Genomic DNA, 17,785 nt, shown 5'->3' with positions numbered 1-17,785 from the left:
TTCATTTCATGGAAGTAAATATATTGTGTATCTCGTAATTTATAAAGGGAAAGAAAATTCTGATTAATATTCTTTTTAATACTCAGAAAACCTTTAATTCGAAAGTAGTAACTTCCCCCACCTCAATCCCAATAATTATGCCAACACTTAAACGTATATGTGTAGAGCAGCCCGGTCCTCCGGGCTGAAATAAGACATGTTTTGTTGTGAAAACAGTGAAAGATAATGTTATTGGGAATACATGGTTTACTTAGTAATATTTTGATATTATAGTTTAAAAACATGAAAAAATAAATCGATAATTTTTTGCGCAATAAATATACGGTTTGTTCAATAGGTGGCACTGTAGCTCTCCGGTCTTTCAATATATATTTCGGAGAGCTACAGTTCTGTAGCTAAATTTACCGGGGCCCATAAGTGCACTCGTTCTTTTTGTAAACTGGAATTATTAGATTTTGGGTTATTGCATTTTGCGTCGAAATCATTCAAAGTTTAAAAACGCAAAATCTAATAATATCATTTTTATAGATTAATACATTTTTCAAAATGACTTTGTCAGCAAATACAATTTATCATTGAGTCAAATGCTGACTGATATTTTTCATACTGTTAGTAACAAGAAAACGTACATTTCTGTTATTACATTTTGCGTTGATTAATTTTTTGTGTTGAAGACAATGCAAAATGTAAAAGAATAATAAGTAATGAAGAAATATGATTATTTTTTTGGATTGTGTTTAACACAAATCATCTTACATTAATAAATACATATAACAAAGGATAACCCACTTTACAAAAACATTAAAACTGTGACCATCAGACCAACCTTACGGCTTTTACAATCCTCGTCTATTTCGGACATTAATAGTTCTTTATCATACCCCCTCAAGAGAGAGAGAGAGAGAGAGAGATTACAAAAAACCCCAAATATTTCTTGAAAAAATTAACTCGGCATTTTTTTTTAAATTAATTGTTTGTTCCTGCATGAAATATCAACCATACCAATAAATGTGATATTAGAGAAAATTACCGAACACCACCTTCTTATTGATCAAGGTAAATTTACGATGGTATAGAACATGATGATGAACAAGCTATTTTTAAATACATGTGTATATAAGTCTTCTTATATTACATCAAACCCGACTTCTTTTCTCATAAAATAAATGCTTCTATTCTATATTCTAAATAGATGCTATTTTTTTTGCCACCAATTTGAAACTAAAAGAAACACACAATGAATCTTAGATCATCGAAACATAATAATTGTAGAATAGGTAAAAATGATGAAATTATAACAGTATATAAACTTACAAAACCGGACTAACAGCTCATATATATTCATGTCCTTCATGGTGACGTGAGTCAGTATGTTCATCTGTAGACGGCGTATCAGTAAGTAATCACAACCAGGACTAATGACACACTTCTCTCCAGGTTTTCTGTTGTATAGCCCAGATCTCAGGTACACACTGGCTGTGTTATAACTATTGTAATAGAATGGTATAACACTGTCCATTGATGCTATCCTATACATTGTCTCATCCTTTGTGTCCTTCGTTATCTTGTCCTGATCTTCCCAAAGGTAATCACGTGACTTCAGTCTGTCCAGAGTCTGCTGTGCTTCCTCACGTGTTACAGGATTCTGTTTACCGTACACGTCCTGTCGTATCTCATTAAGCATCTCCAGCCACTCTGTGTCCGTGAAGTCAGGAGGACCGGAGTCAGAACAAAGAAAACAGAATAACTCAAACACCTCGTCATCAGTCAGTGTGGAGAACGGATCTGAAAAAAATATAATAAATACTCGTATAAATAAATGGATAGATTTGTTGAGATAATCACTAATTAAACGTATATTAAAGCTAAATCTATATCTTTCTGCCTTTATATAACGTTAATCATGTCATTTTGTTAATTTTGAATTGCAACATAAAATTACACTTTTAATGAGTAATATAATCCATAAAAAGGTCTTCTTATGTTATACATTTGAATTTTTTTTTTTAAAAAGCAGTAGGTAAATCTTTGTTGACTATGATGATATTGGGAACAGGTGAAAAACAGAAAAAAATATTTGTTAGATTTTTTTCTAAATAAAGATACGCATGTTAAGCCTTTCAACTAATTATTCTCGTTGCCTTTATGGTATAAACATTTCATAATTTAATAAGATTTATTGGTACTTGAAATTCCCAATGTATGGAAAAACAACCATATTCAAGATATATTTGTCTGTTTAACAGTTTTTATTAACAAGATATACGAGTAATATAATAATTTTTTGCGTGTGCATTATTGTTCGTCTTCTATATAGAAATACATTCTACAGAGGTACATTTTTATGATTAAATGTAATAATTCTCTTCTTCTTTTAACAAAGAAAAAGCATGCTAAAACATTTTAAAATGAATTTTAAAATTAAATCAGGTGGAAAATAAGAAGTGTCGTGAGGGGGGGGGGGGGGGGGTTAGATAACTGCATGACAAATAAGAACATACAATTTATGCTTGATTTTAAAATGACTAGATTCTTCTGACAGTAAAGAATCTCTTGGGAAATGCTGAAATATTGACACTATAAAATATCTTCTACTAGTAGACTTTTACGAAAAGCGCTAACTTTTACATCATTTGACGGCTTACTGTTACACTAGGACAATGTACGGAAGCTCTAATACGATATTTACAGTGGCGGATCCAGAGGGGGGGTGCGGAGGTTACAACCCCCCCCCCCCACCTTTGGCTTTGCAAAAAAAGAAAGAAAGAAAGAAGAATGTCCCAATTTTTTGTGCTCTTACTATAGATGGGTGTGATTTTACGATAGAAAATGTTCCGTGAAAGATTAATGATGTAATATATAAGGAAATTCGGTTGTGAGTACAAAATAAAACCACACCCCCTTTACATAGTAAGGTTTTCGGGTTCGGAGTTATATTTTCCTGTCTTTTTTAAAAAACAATCAAGTTATTCATTCAAGTACTTTTTCCAGGTTGATCAATTAACCTCCCACTTTTAAAAACCGTACTCCAACAGGTACCTTTTGAGTTATTTAACTACATGTATGTGTATAAATTACGTTATAACAACTGGTTTCCCCTTCAACTACCCTTTGATAAATCCTTCAAACCCCCCCCCCCTTGAAAAAATTCTAGATCCGCGCCTGATATACACATTTTGCTCAACATTTAATTAAACGAAAAGGTGGGTTCTTTTCTAGTATGCACATTGAAAAAATGACGTTCGTTGAAAAAAAATTTGCAAAGAAAGATATTGACATACCAAGTTTATCTATCAGAAAGATATGGACTGGATTCGAATTATGAAATTTTTCTTCCAGTGACCTTGGACTTCTCTGATTAACCTTTGTTTAAGGTCATGACACACCCTTATGTCATGAGCAATCTTTGTGTAAAATGCGAACCTACCAAGTTTATCTATAAGAAAGATATGGACCGGACACGAATAATGATTTTTTCTTTCGGCGACCTTGAACTATGTACCCCCAAACTTTGTTTGCAGGGGATATAACTATGCACTTAGTTTCTTTATTTAATACCCGGGAGCAGAGGAGAAGATTTTCAAAGAAATAAGGCATTTTCACTGTATACATTTTTAGCCCAGCCCTAGCACTAGAACCCCTGATCCTTTGAATTTCACAATTTTGGTAGAGCTGGACTCCATGCTGATTACATTCATGCAAACAGTTTGACTGCTTGATGTCCAGGAGAAAAGAAGATTTTAAAAATTGCATTAATTCTAGTTGTTTTAGCCCCACCCCTCAGCCCAAGGGGGGTGGGGAGGGATCATGAAATTCATAATTCTTGTTAAAAATATAGAATTTGTGCCAAAGAATGATTGCACTTTATGTACAAAAAGTGGCCCCCGGTAAATTGCAATTCTTCTATAGAAATTAGCTTAATGAAGTTAGTAAAACAATTCTCCTAGGTCTTTGCAAAATTAAAGAAATTTTAAGTGAATAAAATTAAAGAGCGAGGCTGTGTTTTGTTAGAGGGGTCAATGCAAATCAAGTTGTCTCCATTTTTATTCAAAGTTATTCCGATTTATAGAGCTTAAATACATAGTGAGCGCATGCTTGCCCAAATTTCTCAAAAGGACAGAATGTGTGAACTGTTGGAAATTCAACATATCTAAGGGAAAATTTTGGGCAAGCCTGCGCTCGGGGGAAACTTTTTGATAAAAGGTACAAAACTCCGACAGTTTTCTTCACTGTTTACAGGTATTTACGAGTGTATTCGATTAAGACAACCCGTGTCGCACTAGTGTTAAATATGCATGCTCATTTGAACTCTAGTGATCCAAATAAAACATCTCGTGTTGTTTAGTGTCTTATATATACTGGACAAAAAAAGTCTAAGGATCATCAAATAAAATATGTTTTACAAATATTGTATCATAGAAAACAGAAGGCAGTTTTAATTTTAGTATCATATTTTATATTTAAAAAGTGAAAATTTAACATTGGATTGATAAATTTTTTAAACACATGATACAAATTGTTCATTAAGGTCACTTTAGAATTCGGCATGTTGGGGGTAATACATGAAAATGAGATTTTTTTCCGAAGTAGTTAAATAACGTCACTAAAGTGATTGCCAGTATGATGTATGACCTCCCCACAATTGCCTGCAATTTTATGATGCCCGTCAGGGTCCAAGGCTAGCCTGAGGGATCTGTTGCCATTCCTCCTGCAATGCTGTCTGAATTTCCCGTCGATTTTGGGGAAGTGTAAACGAACTGAAATGCGTTGCTAAAGAATGTTTCAGACATGTTCAATTAACTTCCGGTCTAGAAAACGACTTGGTGGGTTTATACGCTAAGTTGTTTCACTTTCCATGTACTCGTTTACGATTCGGACTCTATAGCATTATCGTCCAAATAAGATGAAATCCTCCCCCAAAATACATGCAATAAGTCTTACAATTAAGGAATGAACTATCATTTCGTATTTTAAACCTGTCAGGTTGCCTTCCAAAATGTGCAGATCATTCTGCAATTTACTTCTGCCTGCCTAATCATCACCAAACCTCCATTTACTTGTATTGCTCAGAAATGAAACAATCAGCATATCTTTCCCCATTTGCAAATCAAGCATTTTCTGAAATCATGGATGTCAAAAAAATGATGTGTGGGTCTAGAAGAGAACAGAACACCAATGACGTTATTTCAAATTTTTGTGTTCTGTTACCCACTGTAATGTCGATTTCTGCGGCACTCTAATTTTAATGCAAACGTTTGGCTGGTCGACAAGCTTTGAGATTTGCTTCCTGAAGTCTGCTTCAAACTGTTTGAGTAGAAATAGCGTCTGTCCGTTGCTCTCATGCCCAAAGCTTATATCACTGGAAGCGTTGTTGCGTCTCAGCAAAATTGGCCAAATAACGATCCTCACGGACTGCCGTACACCTTGGACGTCCCGATTTTAGTCTTTTTTGACAATTTTCTGCCTGTAAATATCGGTTACATAACCGTTAATTCCGCTTTTGGAAAGATAAAAGTGTCTCTGCAATTGACGTTGCGTGCCAGCTTAAGTATTGTATGTGCATGTAGTTTAATCCATATCATATGCCTTTCCTAATAGCGTTTTATAACCAGTATTGCCTCAGATACCGTAAATCTGGAAATTTTTGCTGTAGATAAATTTTTAGCAGGTTCATTGCATTTGCAAAAATATTTACTCTAAAAAATAAATTACCAAAAAGAAATATTAAACGAAGCAGTGGTAATTCGCAAAATTTTGGAACGTAAAAATTAATCAACACCGTTTTGACTCTAATTTGCAAAATAAAATCGACGTAAAAATTTCCAAATTTTCGGTATACTGAAATTTTCTTATGTTCACTAAAGAAAACCCTCTTTGAATAATTTTATAATTCATAGTTCCACTTACTTTTTTAACGCCACGTATTTTTGACCAATTTGTTTCCAAACCCAATAAACACGTTTGAATAAAGTATTAATCATGTTAATGACATGTTTTTAAAACTGTACTTAAGCTTGCTGTCATTTTTTTGGGTATGAAAAAATCATTCTTTGTAAAAATATGATCCCTAACTTATATTGCCCAGTATATATGGCGGGGAAACAGTTAATTCCCTGTATATCTGGTTTGAATAGGATTAAAAGAATTATTAACAAAAATTATATATCAAATAAACATCACATGGATTTGAATTATATTTTAATACCCAGAATGAAATTCGCAGAAATTTATATTCAGAAAATGTATTTTTTACAGATACAATGTGTATTTTATGAATTTATCCTTGAATATTTTTTAACAATCAATACCTCCTCTTATTAAATTGTTGTTAAAATCGCAATGATAATTTCAATGTCAAATAAATAAGCAAATAACCTAGATTTGATATAAATCACACAAAAAAGCAATATTCATGATTTATAAAGTTATTGCAAAGGGTTTTATTAGCGTGTTCAACTGTTTATTTTAGTTAGCAATTTTTCAGATGAGAGGAAAACAGCTGAAATATAAAAATGTTTACGAGTACATTCATAAAATCCACACCTCACTTTAACTTAATTGACTGTACAGATGATATATAAACTTTTTTTTCAAAAAAATTAAAATTTTTCAGTTTTCTATATATTCCCAGGATTTATACTATTAACAACTCTATTTTGTATAAAATGTTAACCAATTTTACATTGAGGTGTTTAATTACATGTTGTGTAAAAATTACGTTATAACAGTTTTCCCCTTCAGATTTTTTTTATATATTTTTATTTCCCTGACCAGTTAACATGATTCATCTATATATCAAATTTCAGCCTCAACATTTAATTAAACGACAAAGGTTTTCACTGTAGAAATGTTCATTGAAAAAAATTTCTGTTAAATTAAAAGTTTGTAAATAGATAAGTAATGAAAGAAGTTTAAGATCAGAATCCCTCCCTTCCGATTTGAACAATTTTTTCTTTTGATCTTCGCTTGTCCAAATAACTTTTCAGGTACTAATAAATTGATTGTTTCTTCTGTGTAAAATGAGAACCTTCCAAGTTTATCTATAAGCGATGCTACACGTTATGCTTTTTTTTCGGTTTTCGTGAATAAGAAACTTTACCCCTATAATAAACTTTTTATTTGAGGGATTAAATATGCACTGAGTTTACCGTTTCTTTTATAAAGTTGTGTATTTTAAATGATTTAATCAAAATTACAAGTTCTGTTTTCCGTTACCATTACGTTTTCCGTACCGTTTTCCGTAGCACCCCTTAGCAAGGCCATGAATTTCACCATTTTGATAAAGGAAAAATATGCTAATTACATTTTATGCAAACAGTTTGACTACTTGATGACCAAGAGTAAAGAAGAAGATTTTTAAAAATTATTTAGTTCTAGTGGTTTGTAGATCCCCTTCCTTCAGGGATCAAATTTTATTCATACCAGACGACTTCACCCTTAGTTTGCTTTCACAAGTATTAAAAACCTTTAAGCAATCGCTTAATCGGTGGCCTTTCAATTGATATTTTAAAAGGCTTAAAGAAGTTTGGAAAAAAGTTAAGCCACATTAAGCCACCATTAAGCTGCAACTTACATGCTTAATGTCCAAACTTTTGCATGGAGTATAATAATTAAGCTCAGAATGGTACCATAGCGGACATTAAACTTTTACGCAGTGTTATATAGAATCTTGAACTAACTTTTAGTTATTTTAATATAATTTACCAAAATTTATTCCAACATAATTCTGTGTGTTTAATTTCATGGTATTATATGGCTGAATTTAATTTTGAGTTTGTTAATGTCAACATGCATAAATTTTTTTTGATCACATGAAATTGTTCAAATTATTAATTGTCGGCACAAAGGCTCGAAAGGTAATTTTTTTCTTAAAAGCATTTACAGTGAAATAAAACAAGACATCCTGTATCAGAACCGTCTATTATTTTTTTTATAAATCATTATTACATTGTATTTTTAGTGTATATGATTTTCAAAAATAAAATTTATTACACACCGTGAGCAAGTCCTTGTTATCTTAAATTAACAATAAAAAATCAATTTGTTCAAAAAATTATCTATATTCAATTGAACACAAAATATACATTACTTTTTAATAACAAAATGGTATTTTTATTTCATGTGTTTGAAACATTCCGCTACAGAATTCACAGGAATATAACTATATAATCTAAGAAAAAAAATCTCTGTCCTTTTTTTTTTGGGGGGGGGGGGAATGTTTCTTTGGTATACAAATGTTTACTTTTCAAAGATTTATTTATCATGAAAAATTTTTAATGGCTTTTACATCATGAATAATCTCTAATTAATTCGTTATTTTTTTAATAATGCAGCGGTAAGTATTTTTCAAAAAAATGGTTCTTCAATTTTTTTAATTTAAAATAATGATAACACAACAGGATTTTTGGACGGTTGATCAACTAAACATGACATCCGGATGTATACACATTGAGAAACGGCAAGATTAACGGATGATCAGTGTACAGTAAACCGACTGGTCAGACAATAGACCTTAATTAGGAGTCCCCCTGTCCCCGGTTAACTAACAGGAAACTATACATACACAATTTATACTGACAGATTTTAATGATCAATTATCATGATTATTTTTAAGAAATTTAAATTTAACGCAAGCATATAGCAAATTAAAAATTATGATTCATAACTTAAAAGTCTTTTATTTTGATACCCATATTGATACAAAAAGAATTGAAACTGAATATGTATTTAAAAAAAAGTTGTTGTAAACGTAATTAACCAGGTAACTCTTACGCGAGGATTGTCACTAAATTGTTGACACAGAAACAGGGTGTTTTTGCGTTAATATCTGCAGTATATTAAAAATACAGTTCAATCTGTTTTTTCCTCTTTCTTTGATGATAGACTTTTGTGTTTTATCTATAATTAATTTGTTTTCAACTGATTTAATTACATTTCGAAAATTTTCGAATAACAGAAAAGAACTCTATCACATTACATCAATCTAAAAGCCGAACTCAGTGTAGAAATATATATTAATGTGTTAAGATCCAAAATAAAATTGTTTATATTTTGATTAATAAATCAATTCAAGACTTTTGGAAATGTTCAACAAAATACTAGTAAATACCTTTACAAGTCCAAACAAATTTTGAAAAAAAAATAAAGGTTAAATATTTTATATTCCGTACATTAACAAAGCACGATAGCCTGATGGATAAGGCATTCGCCTTCCAACCCAAAGGTCATGGGATCGCGCCCCGACTGTGGCTTTTTTTTATTTTTGGATTTTGATTTTCGTTCTTTTTCATTATTTTTACCAAATCAAGATATAAGAGAACTCTACATTTATAATATTGATAACAAATCACTATAAAAATAATTTTTCACCCATATAAACAATATTATCACTGCGTAATGTGACTTAATGGTGGCTTAATGGTAGTGGGTTAATGGTAGCTTAATGGAGTTTGGACATTAAGCACCTGTAAGTTTATTTTTATGTAGCTTAATGGTGACTTAATGGTAACAAAAAGTTACCATTAAGGACCTGTTTTAAGCCACCATTAAGCTACCATTAAGCTAGGCATTTGACTCGCATCCATTAAGGACTTTGAGTTGGCTTAATGGTAACTAAATGGTGGTGTAAATGTTATTAAAGGTGCTTTCTGGTAACAATAGTGACTTAAAGACAACCATTAAACCACCATTAAGGACCTATAAACCATTAAGCCGGACTTAAAGGGTGTGTTTCATCTTGTGTTTGTGCTAAAGAATGATTGCACTTCCTGTAAAAAAAAGTAAAAATTGCGCAAAAATAAAATATAGAAATGAGCCTAATGAAGTTAATAAAACAATTCTTCTAGGTCTTAATCGCTATTTGCAAAATTACAGAAATTTAAAGTGAATAAAATTAAAGAGCGAGGCTGTGTTTTGTAAGAGGGGTCAATGCAAATCAAGAATCTCCATTGTTATTCTAAGTTATTTTTTATAGAGCATAAATACATAGTGAACCGTGCTTGCCAAATTTCTCAAAAGGACAGAATGTGTGAACTGTTGGAAATTCAACATATCTAAGGGAAAATTTTGGGCAAGCAGGCGCTCGGGGTAAACTTTTTGATTCAGTTGGTACAAAACTGTTTTTTCAATGTTTACGAGTATTTACATGTCATTGACCTGGTTGTGACCTGTTTAATATTCAAATTTACCACATGATTTGTAGACTCAGGTAACATTGTGAATACAAAAAAAACAATAAACCACGTGGTTGTAGATCCCATTGTTTCTAACCTTTTTTAATGTAATCAACATTTTATTATTTCACATTTTTTGTCAAGTGTTTTACTAGGTGATCGAATATGAAATTGGACAAAATGTAGTCCTTGGATTTAGGGGGCATGTTTGGAGGCTCAACAAGTTTCAAAAAATTCGCTCCTATCTCCGAACAAGATTCAAACACCTAAGTATTACGTTACGCTATACATAACTCCATATTATTCGTAGGGCACGAATGTATTCCCGGAGAATTGACACTGTATGTTGTTTGATCTCCGAAGTAGCATCATTCCTCAATTTTTTAACACTGGCATGGGATTCTTATTAGTGCCCCCCCCCCAAAAAAAAGAAAAAAACACGAACAATCGCACATACAATTAATAACATTAATATAGTGATACAATATCACATCATGCAGCATCGCAAAAAAATATTCCGTACGTCATTATTTGTATTGTAAGAAGTACTTACTGCACTTTATAAAAAAGTACGAAGAGAGAGAGAGAGAGAGAGAGTGTGTGTGTGTGTGTGTGTGTGTGTGTGTGTGTGTGTGTGTGTGTGTGTGTGTGTGTGAGAGAGAGAGAGAGAGATTTAAAATTTCAATACGGCACTAATCTTTCAGAATAAACAGGTATAGAAGTTTTTCTTAAATATGATTTTCCCCCGTTTTCATATACAAGTAGACTCAGTTTATTTAAGTGTTGAATTTCTACTTAGAAACGACCACAAAATAGTGGATCTGGATTTATAGGGATCATATACATCTCAAAGATCCTCCCCAGTACCATCTTTCCTTTAAAAAAAATTGGCGTAGCCCTTGAGAAATTCCATGTGTTTATTTTTCTGTATACAGTTTGTATTTTGTATTAAATTCCAGAAGCCATTATAACTGGCTAAATATTACATGTTTTCAATCTATCGATGAAATGCCCCGCCTACTCCGAATATTAATGTGACACAATTAAAACCCAACTCGGACAAGCACAACATTCCGGAATTAACACCCAGTATATGTTTTTTTTTTTATTACTATTTATAAAACTAAGGCGACGTTTTCAGTGTGAATTTTTGCAAGTAATATACCACAAAGATAGCAAAGTATGAGTTAGGTGTAAAATTATAATATAATATTTGATTTAATTAGATAAAGTTAGAGGGGTCCAAAAAGGGGCCACGGCACTACGCTTTTTAAAAGTGGAAACAGTCTTTGGTTGAAATTGGTTCAGTGTTTGCAGAGAAGAAACTGAAAATGTTGAAATGTTAACGCACGACGGATTACACACGACGACGGACGAAAATGGATAACAATAGGTCACCTGAGTTAGCTCAGATGACCTAAAAATGATATATTCAGAGTAGAAATGTTAAAAAGCAAAATTCCTTAACAAGTGTCATTCCAAGCTAAGTGTTGTATACAGAGTTTAGCAAATTGATCAAACCCGTGAAACGGATACAGTTTTTGTAAACAGGAAACGAGCTTTTTAATGTGGATGTTTACGATTCTCCGGGTGCTTTTAATTGTTAAAGTCTGCTCACCACATCTGCACGGACTGACAATATACTGTGTGTATATTTTGCTTTCGAACAACTCTACTTTGAATTTTCTGGATTATATTTTCAATATTTTTCATTTATACACAACAAGATTGCCATTTTTCTTAAAAATTAAGTATAAGATAAATTTGTGAAGATGCAAGGATGCATGTGTCAATTAAACGCGTGTTTTTATATTAGTAACTTTTAGATGAATAAAATTTTTAAATCATTTTTGTGTGAAATGCTATTAAAATATGTAAATCGTTATATTATACAGGAAATATTAATTTCAAATCTATGTCAATGCACCTTTAATTAGCGTTTACATTTACAGTTTAGAATTCACATAGAGTAAATTTGTTAAATACTCTCTGTACATATATTATCGATCAAATCGACAAAGTTACATGTACAAACATTGAATTCCTGAGCTTTGAAATACTTTAGATCGTTATTATCAACAAACATTGAAGTTTATTGCTGAGTAACAATTCTTAGAGCTATAACTATTAGTAACCTTTTTTAAAGAATCAAAAGTTCATTCATAAGCAAAACTTTTTACTAGAAGTTTTGACTCGCAGGACGATCTGTATTTAAATGGGAAAAAAGCGATCGTCAAATGCATGGATAAAACGTAGCCCAAATCTGAGTAAACTCTGTTCGGAAATTGTCATTATATGTATAATATATCATTCAAAAAAGGCAGTCATTAGAAAACACAAGCCTTATTGAATTATGTTTAACCTTATTGGAAAACGGGCCTATATCTAACAATATTAGATACATTTTTATGGAATTTTTTAATTTACTAATTCAATGACAGAAAATTAAAACATTTATAAATGTTTTTTGAAAGGGAATTATTGTCGTCCTGAACAATAATGATTTCTTATATAATACAGTATATTCGGTTGTACAGAAATATTTCTTCTGAAAAAATTTTAAACATTAATTTAAGCTTATTGGTCATAAGGGTTTAAATTACATACAAATTAATCATAATAGCACATTTTGCCAGCAAAATAAAATTCTCAAAAATGCAGCTCATATTGCTTTAAAGATAGTGACAAATAAAATGTACTTTTAAAAGTTTGACAAGCATTAAAATGTTCTAACTAGAGAAATCATTTTTACTTTTTTCAATATCATATTTTATTCACAAAGTATCAGATATTCCCCTTTGGCCATGCTGCAACAAAAAGCAAGAACCCACCATTCATAACATTTCAACAATAAAGTTATATATATCAAACAAGAGGCCCAGGGGCCACATCGCTAACCTTAGCAATTGGCTAGGAAAAAGCATATATCAGATCAGAACTGAAAGTTTACTGAGGTAAGGAGGGGGGGGGTTGAATTTCAACCCCCCAGGGCGTCATAATTTGCGCAAACTAGAATCTATACTACCTAAAGATGATTTTTTATAACTAAGCATGGCTGGCCCATTTTGACCCCGGGGGTTCATAATTTTAACAAACTTGATTCTACACTACCTGAGGATGATTCCACATGATTTTCCTCTTTCCTGGCCCAGTGGATATTGAGAAAAAGATTTTTGAAGATTTTTCCTATATATTCCTATGTAAAACTTTGATCGGCCATTTTGGTCCTACCCTACCCCGGGAGTCATGATTTGAAGAAATTTGTATCTACACAACCAGAAGATGATTCCATATGAATGTTATCTTTCTTAGCCTAATGATTTTTGAGAAGAAGATCTTTTAAGATTTTTCTTATACATTCCTATGTAAAAGTTTGATCAGCCATTATGACCCCAACCTACCCCGGGGGGTCATGATTTTAACAACCTTGAATCTACACTATCTGAGGATAGTTTCATCTTTCCTGTCTCAATGGTTCTTGAGAAGAATAATTTTTAGGATTTTTTCTATAAATTCCTATGTAAAACTTTGATCGGCTATTATAGCCCACCCTTCTCCTGGGGTCATGATTTGAACAAATGTGTATCTACACTACCTGAAGATGATTCCATATGATTTTTTTCTTTCCTTGCCCAAAGATTCTTGAGAATAATATTTTTAAAGATTTTTTCTATACATTCCTATGTAAAAGTTTGATCAGCCTTTATGGTCCCAACCTACCCCGGGGGGTCATAATTTGAACAAACTTGAATCTACACTACCTGAGGGTAAATTCACACCCGTTTCATCTTTCTTGTCTCAATGGTTCTTGAGGAGAAGAATTTTAAAGAATTTTCCTGTACATTCCTATGTAAAACTTTGCTCGGCAATTTTAGCCCCACCCTTTTCCCCGGGGTCATGATTTGAACAAACTTGAATCTACAATACCTGAGGATTACTCAACATGAGTATCATCTTTTCCTGTCCCAATGGCTCTTGAGAAGAAGAATTTTAAAGATTTTTCCTATATATTCTTATTTAAAACTTTGATCGGTCATTTTGGCTCCACCCTTGCCCCGGGCGTCATGATTTGAATAAATTTGAATCTACACTACCAGAGGATGAATCCACATGAGTTCCATCTTTCTTGGCCCAGTTGTTCTTGAAAAGAAGATTTTTTGAAAATGCCATTAATTTTTCACTACCAGTAATTCATAATTATCTCCCCTTGGAAGAGGGAGTGGCCCCTTATTTGAAAAATTTGAATCCCCTTTACCTAAGGATACTTTGTGACAAGTTTGGTTGAAATTGGCCCAGTGGTTCTTGAAAAAAGATGAAAATGTGAAAAGTTTACGACGACAACGAAAACATCAACAACCACAACGACGATAGACAACGGACAAATTTTGATCAGAAAAGCTCACTTGAGCCTTCGGCTCAGGTGAGCTAAAAATAAGTGGAAGGAAGCAGCGCATTTATCCAGATGAGATCAGAGGCAATAAAGATATAAATTGAATTTGGTTTAATAAAGTAAACTATCATTAATTGAACCACAGGAGTTGGCATTAGTTCTCTCTGACATGTATTTCAAACATGACACATTCCTATACCATTTTCCCAAAAATTTTCAGTAAATATTTTCTGTTCAAAAATTACTATGATATTACAAGAATAACGTATTTTAATACATTATGCCAACTCTTGTGATTTGTATTTTTACAATAGGGCATATTACATATTTATTTGTGTATTGAAAATTTCCGTTTTATAGATATGCCAACTCATGATATTGTACAGTCATTCCATGGACAATACTGGTCCGTAGAAAGCTATTTCGAATTTGGGGGAAGAGCGATATGCTACAAGGAAACAGCTACAAGAAATCCTTCAAGTTGACAAGCCTTTTTATTGATTTATTGAGGGTGCACAAGCTTACAAGGTATATAATATAGCTTTTTTTATAGTATACTGTACATCGACAAGTTCTATAGTATACATATATATCATATATATTGGCAATATCTGTAAATATGAAACAAAGATATGACTCTATATATTTGTTTCTGCAGAAGCAAATAAAAAAAAAAACCACACACACATCGAATTAGGAATATTACAGTAATCCAACATCATTGAAAAAACCGAGATTACGGTAGTTTTAATGTTTTGTTACGGTCATCATTTTCAGAAACTTTGAGACCAGACTACAGCTTTATTTTCTAAGTTTAAGAATGCTACTATTTCGGTATAGTATGCTTAAGCTGCATAAATCCTTTGAACACTATGCAAAAACTGTTGGGTAGTAATTATATAGAGACAAACTGACAGGAAGCATAATAGTGTAAAACACATTTTTCTTTAATTGTTTATCTTCTCAAACCATTATGAAATTTTTATAATATTGAATAATTTTATGGTGTAAACGGCAGCTTGGTGTCAACGGACTAGTTTTATACATTTCTTCTTAGCAAACAAATAGAATGATTATGTACTTTCATTTTCGGATGAAAAAACGACGATAAAATATTTCATATTTGTGATGTTTCAGGTTCACAGGGTCCATCTAGCTACTGATAAGGTTTTAGTTGTCTTTCGTTCTGTTTGTTGAATGATAAGAGCTGGGCAAGTATGAAACAGATAATGTTTGTGCAGAAAAATCAGTGGTGTATCATACATGTATCCTTGACATATATCAATCACATTGGTTAATAAATCCTTTCAAATACTATGTAAAATTTATCAAAGTCAGTGAAAAATTTCAATATGACAAACAATCTTTTGAAAAATGGTTAACTTTAATTTCTTATATATAACTTCATCAATTTTACATGATTCAAGATAAGCTGTGAAGAAAAAAAATATTTTCAAACAAAATGAGCTCTTTTTTGTCATTTGAGTGCGTTTAAGATGAGTATATATATGTAGGATCCCATAATGCAATGGGACTCCAAAGTCTGAAGGTCACGCCAAACCACGATGGTATGACATAAAAAAGTCCGATGGTGCGGAAAACAGTTAATGTTTATGACCTCAAAGTACTACTGAGCAAAAATGCAATACCGTGCAATGTCAAGAACCCATTGTTTTAATTTAAAACAATTTCAAATGCAGAGAATAACTCCCATTTTTGGATAGGTGTGCATAAGACTAACCCTAAATAGTTGAAAAGTATGTGAGAACGAAATCTTGATTGGGTGCTGAACTACCCCTAATCAGTCGGATAATGTGCAAGGACTACAGTATCCAAAAATCTCTCAGGTGGGTTTCAAGAAGCTCACTTTCAATCCACAAGTGTGCAAGGAGTAGGCCTTATCTGTCAAGTGATGTGTGAGTACTAACTCCAATATCTCTGATAAGTGCTACATGTAGCAATAAGCAAAATAATTCAAATTTTATAAGAGGACAAATACTGAATTTACGACTTTTTAAATGCTAGGACAAGGGCGTCAACGATTGGCGTGATGTCATACACATTGATTGTTCCACTGCATCATTGGACCTTTTGCGTGTCGGACCATCGCATTTTAGCGTTGGAAACGAGCCATCGGACTTCGATGTCCGTAAAGACAATGAGCAATCGGACTCTAGCGAAGCCATTGTACTTTGGAGTCTTACAGTCATATATATTTTCATATGGAAGAAAAATCCCATGACCTCCTTGTAGAAATGAATTGCTATAATTCATGTAAAATACAACCACGTGCTTTTGCTAGACTAGAAAAATCATTTCTGTGGTAAAATACTACACATGTAATTTAAAATCATCTAAAATATTTAATCATCGAACGAACTTTCTTAGCCCCTCTTATATTGATTTTCTACTGAATAATGTATAAAAATTAATTTGACTGCAGGATCTTTTGTTTAAATGATTGATTGATTGATTGATTGTATGTTGCTATAACTTCCCTCTCGAGAATTATTCACTCATCTGGAGACGCCACCATTTGCCGATCGAGGGCTACGAATTTTGTCCTATGCTCGGCACTCAGGGACTTTCAGCAGTTAGGGATCTTTTTCGTGCCAGCACCTACTGCGAAATGGGGCCTCGGTTTATTCGGTCTCATCCGCGTGCAACAGTTGGATTCGAACCCGCGACGTAAGGATTGATTTCTTACTTCGCGACTCTATAGTAGACCTCTAACCACTGTGCCACTTGGGTGAATTTGATTAATTGAAGTATTGCTGATAATTTCAGGTGAAATAAAATTAAAAATAAAGATTCATGAAAACGTACCTGATATACTTGTTTTCCATATTTCATAGCTTCCAGTATATCGACTTCCTGGAATTGCACAAAAAACATGAAAGTTGTTATTCTCTCTCTCTCTCTTTCTCTCTCATTTGAATAACATTAACAGATACCAAATCTAAAAATGCAAAATGTTGCCATTAATAATAAGAACACGTTTCGAGATGTATCGAGTTTTCTTTATTTTTCCTCTACACATTTTTATGAAAGTTAGAGTAAATAGGTCCAAGAACTGGCACCATCTAACCTAAAAGTCATGCATTAAATCATATAAACAAAATCACATCGGCGCAAGGGCCTATCCTATCTAATTTAGAATAAACAATGTATAATATTAAGGTGAATATTCTAACAATTAATAAAATTGCTGCACAAATCTTAT

The 17,785-nt window shown here is 32.4% G+C and overlaps 1 protein-coding gene across 1 annotated transcript in view; it reads right to left on the bottom strand.

Annotated features, from left to right (window-relative positions):
- Window positions 1-17,436, bottom strand: part of LOC134243570 (uncharacterized) — a gene marked incomplete at its 5' end in the record, with an annotated part of 64,684 nt that extends 47,248 nt beyond the window's left edge. The window contains 2 exons of the mRNA XM_062725823.1: window positions 1,315-1,785; window positions 17,389-17,436. Coding sequence (XP_062581807.1) covers window positions 1,315-1,785; window positions 17,389-17,436 — 519 coding nt within the window. The remainder of the gene's footprint in view (window positions 1-1,314; window positions 1,786-17,388) is intronic.
- Between the last annotated feature and the right edge of the window lie 349 nt (window positions 17,437-17,785).

Source organism: Saccostrea cucullata, unplaced genomic scaffold (genome assembly GCF_032062105.1).
Source record: "Saccostrea cucullata isolate Sc308-1 unplaced genomic scaffold, CSIRO_AGI_Scuc_v1 ctg2394, whole genome shotgun sequence".
In the NCBI taxonomy this organism is placed as follows: domain Eukaryota; kingdom Metazoa; phylum Mollusca; class Bivalvia; order Ostreida; family Ostreidae; genus Saccostrea; species Saccostrea cuccullata.
This window is presented reverse-complemented; position numbering and strand designations above follow the sequence as displayed.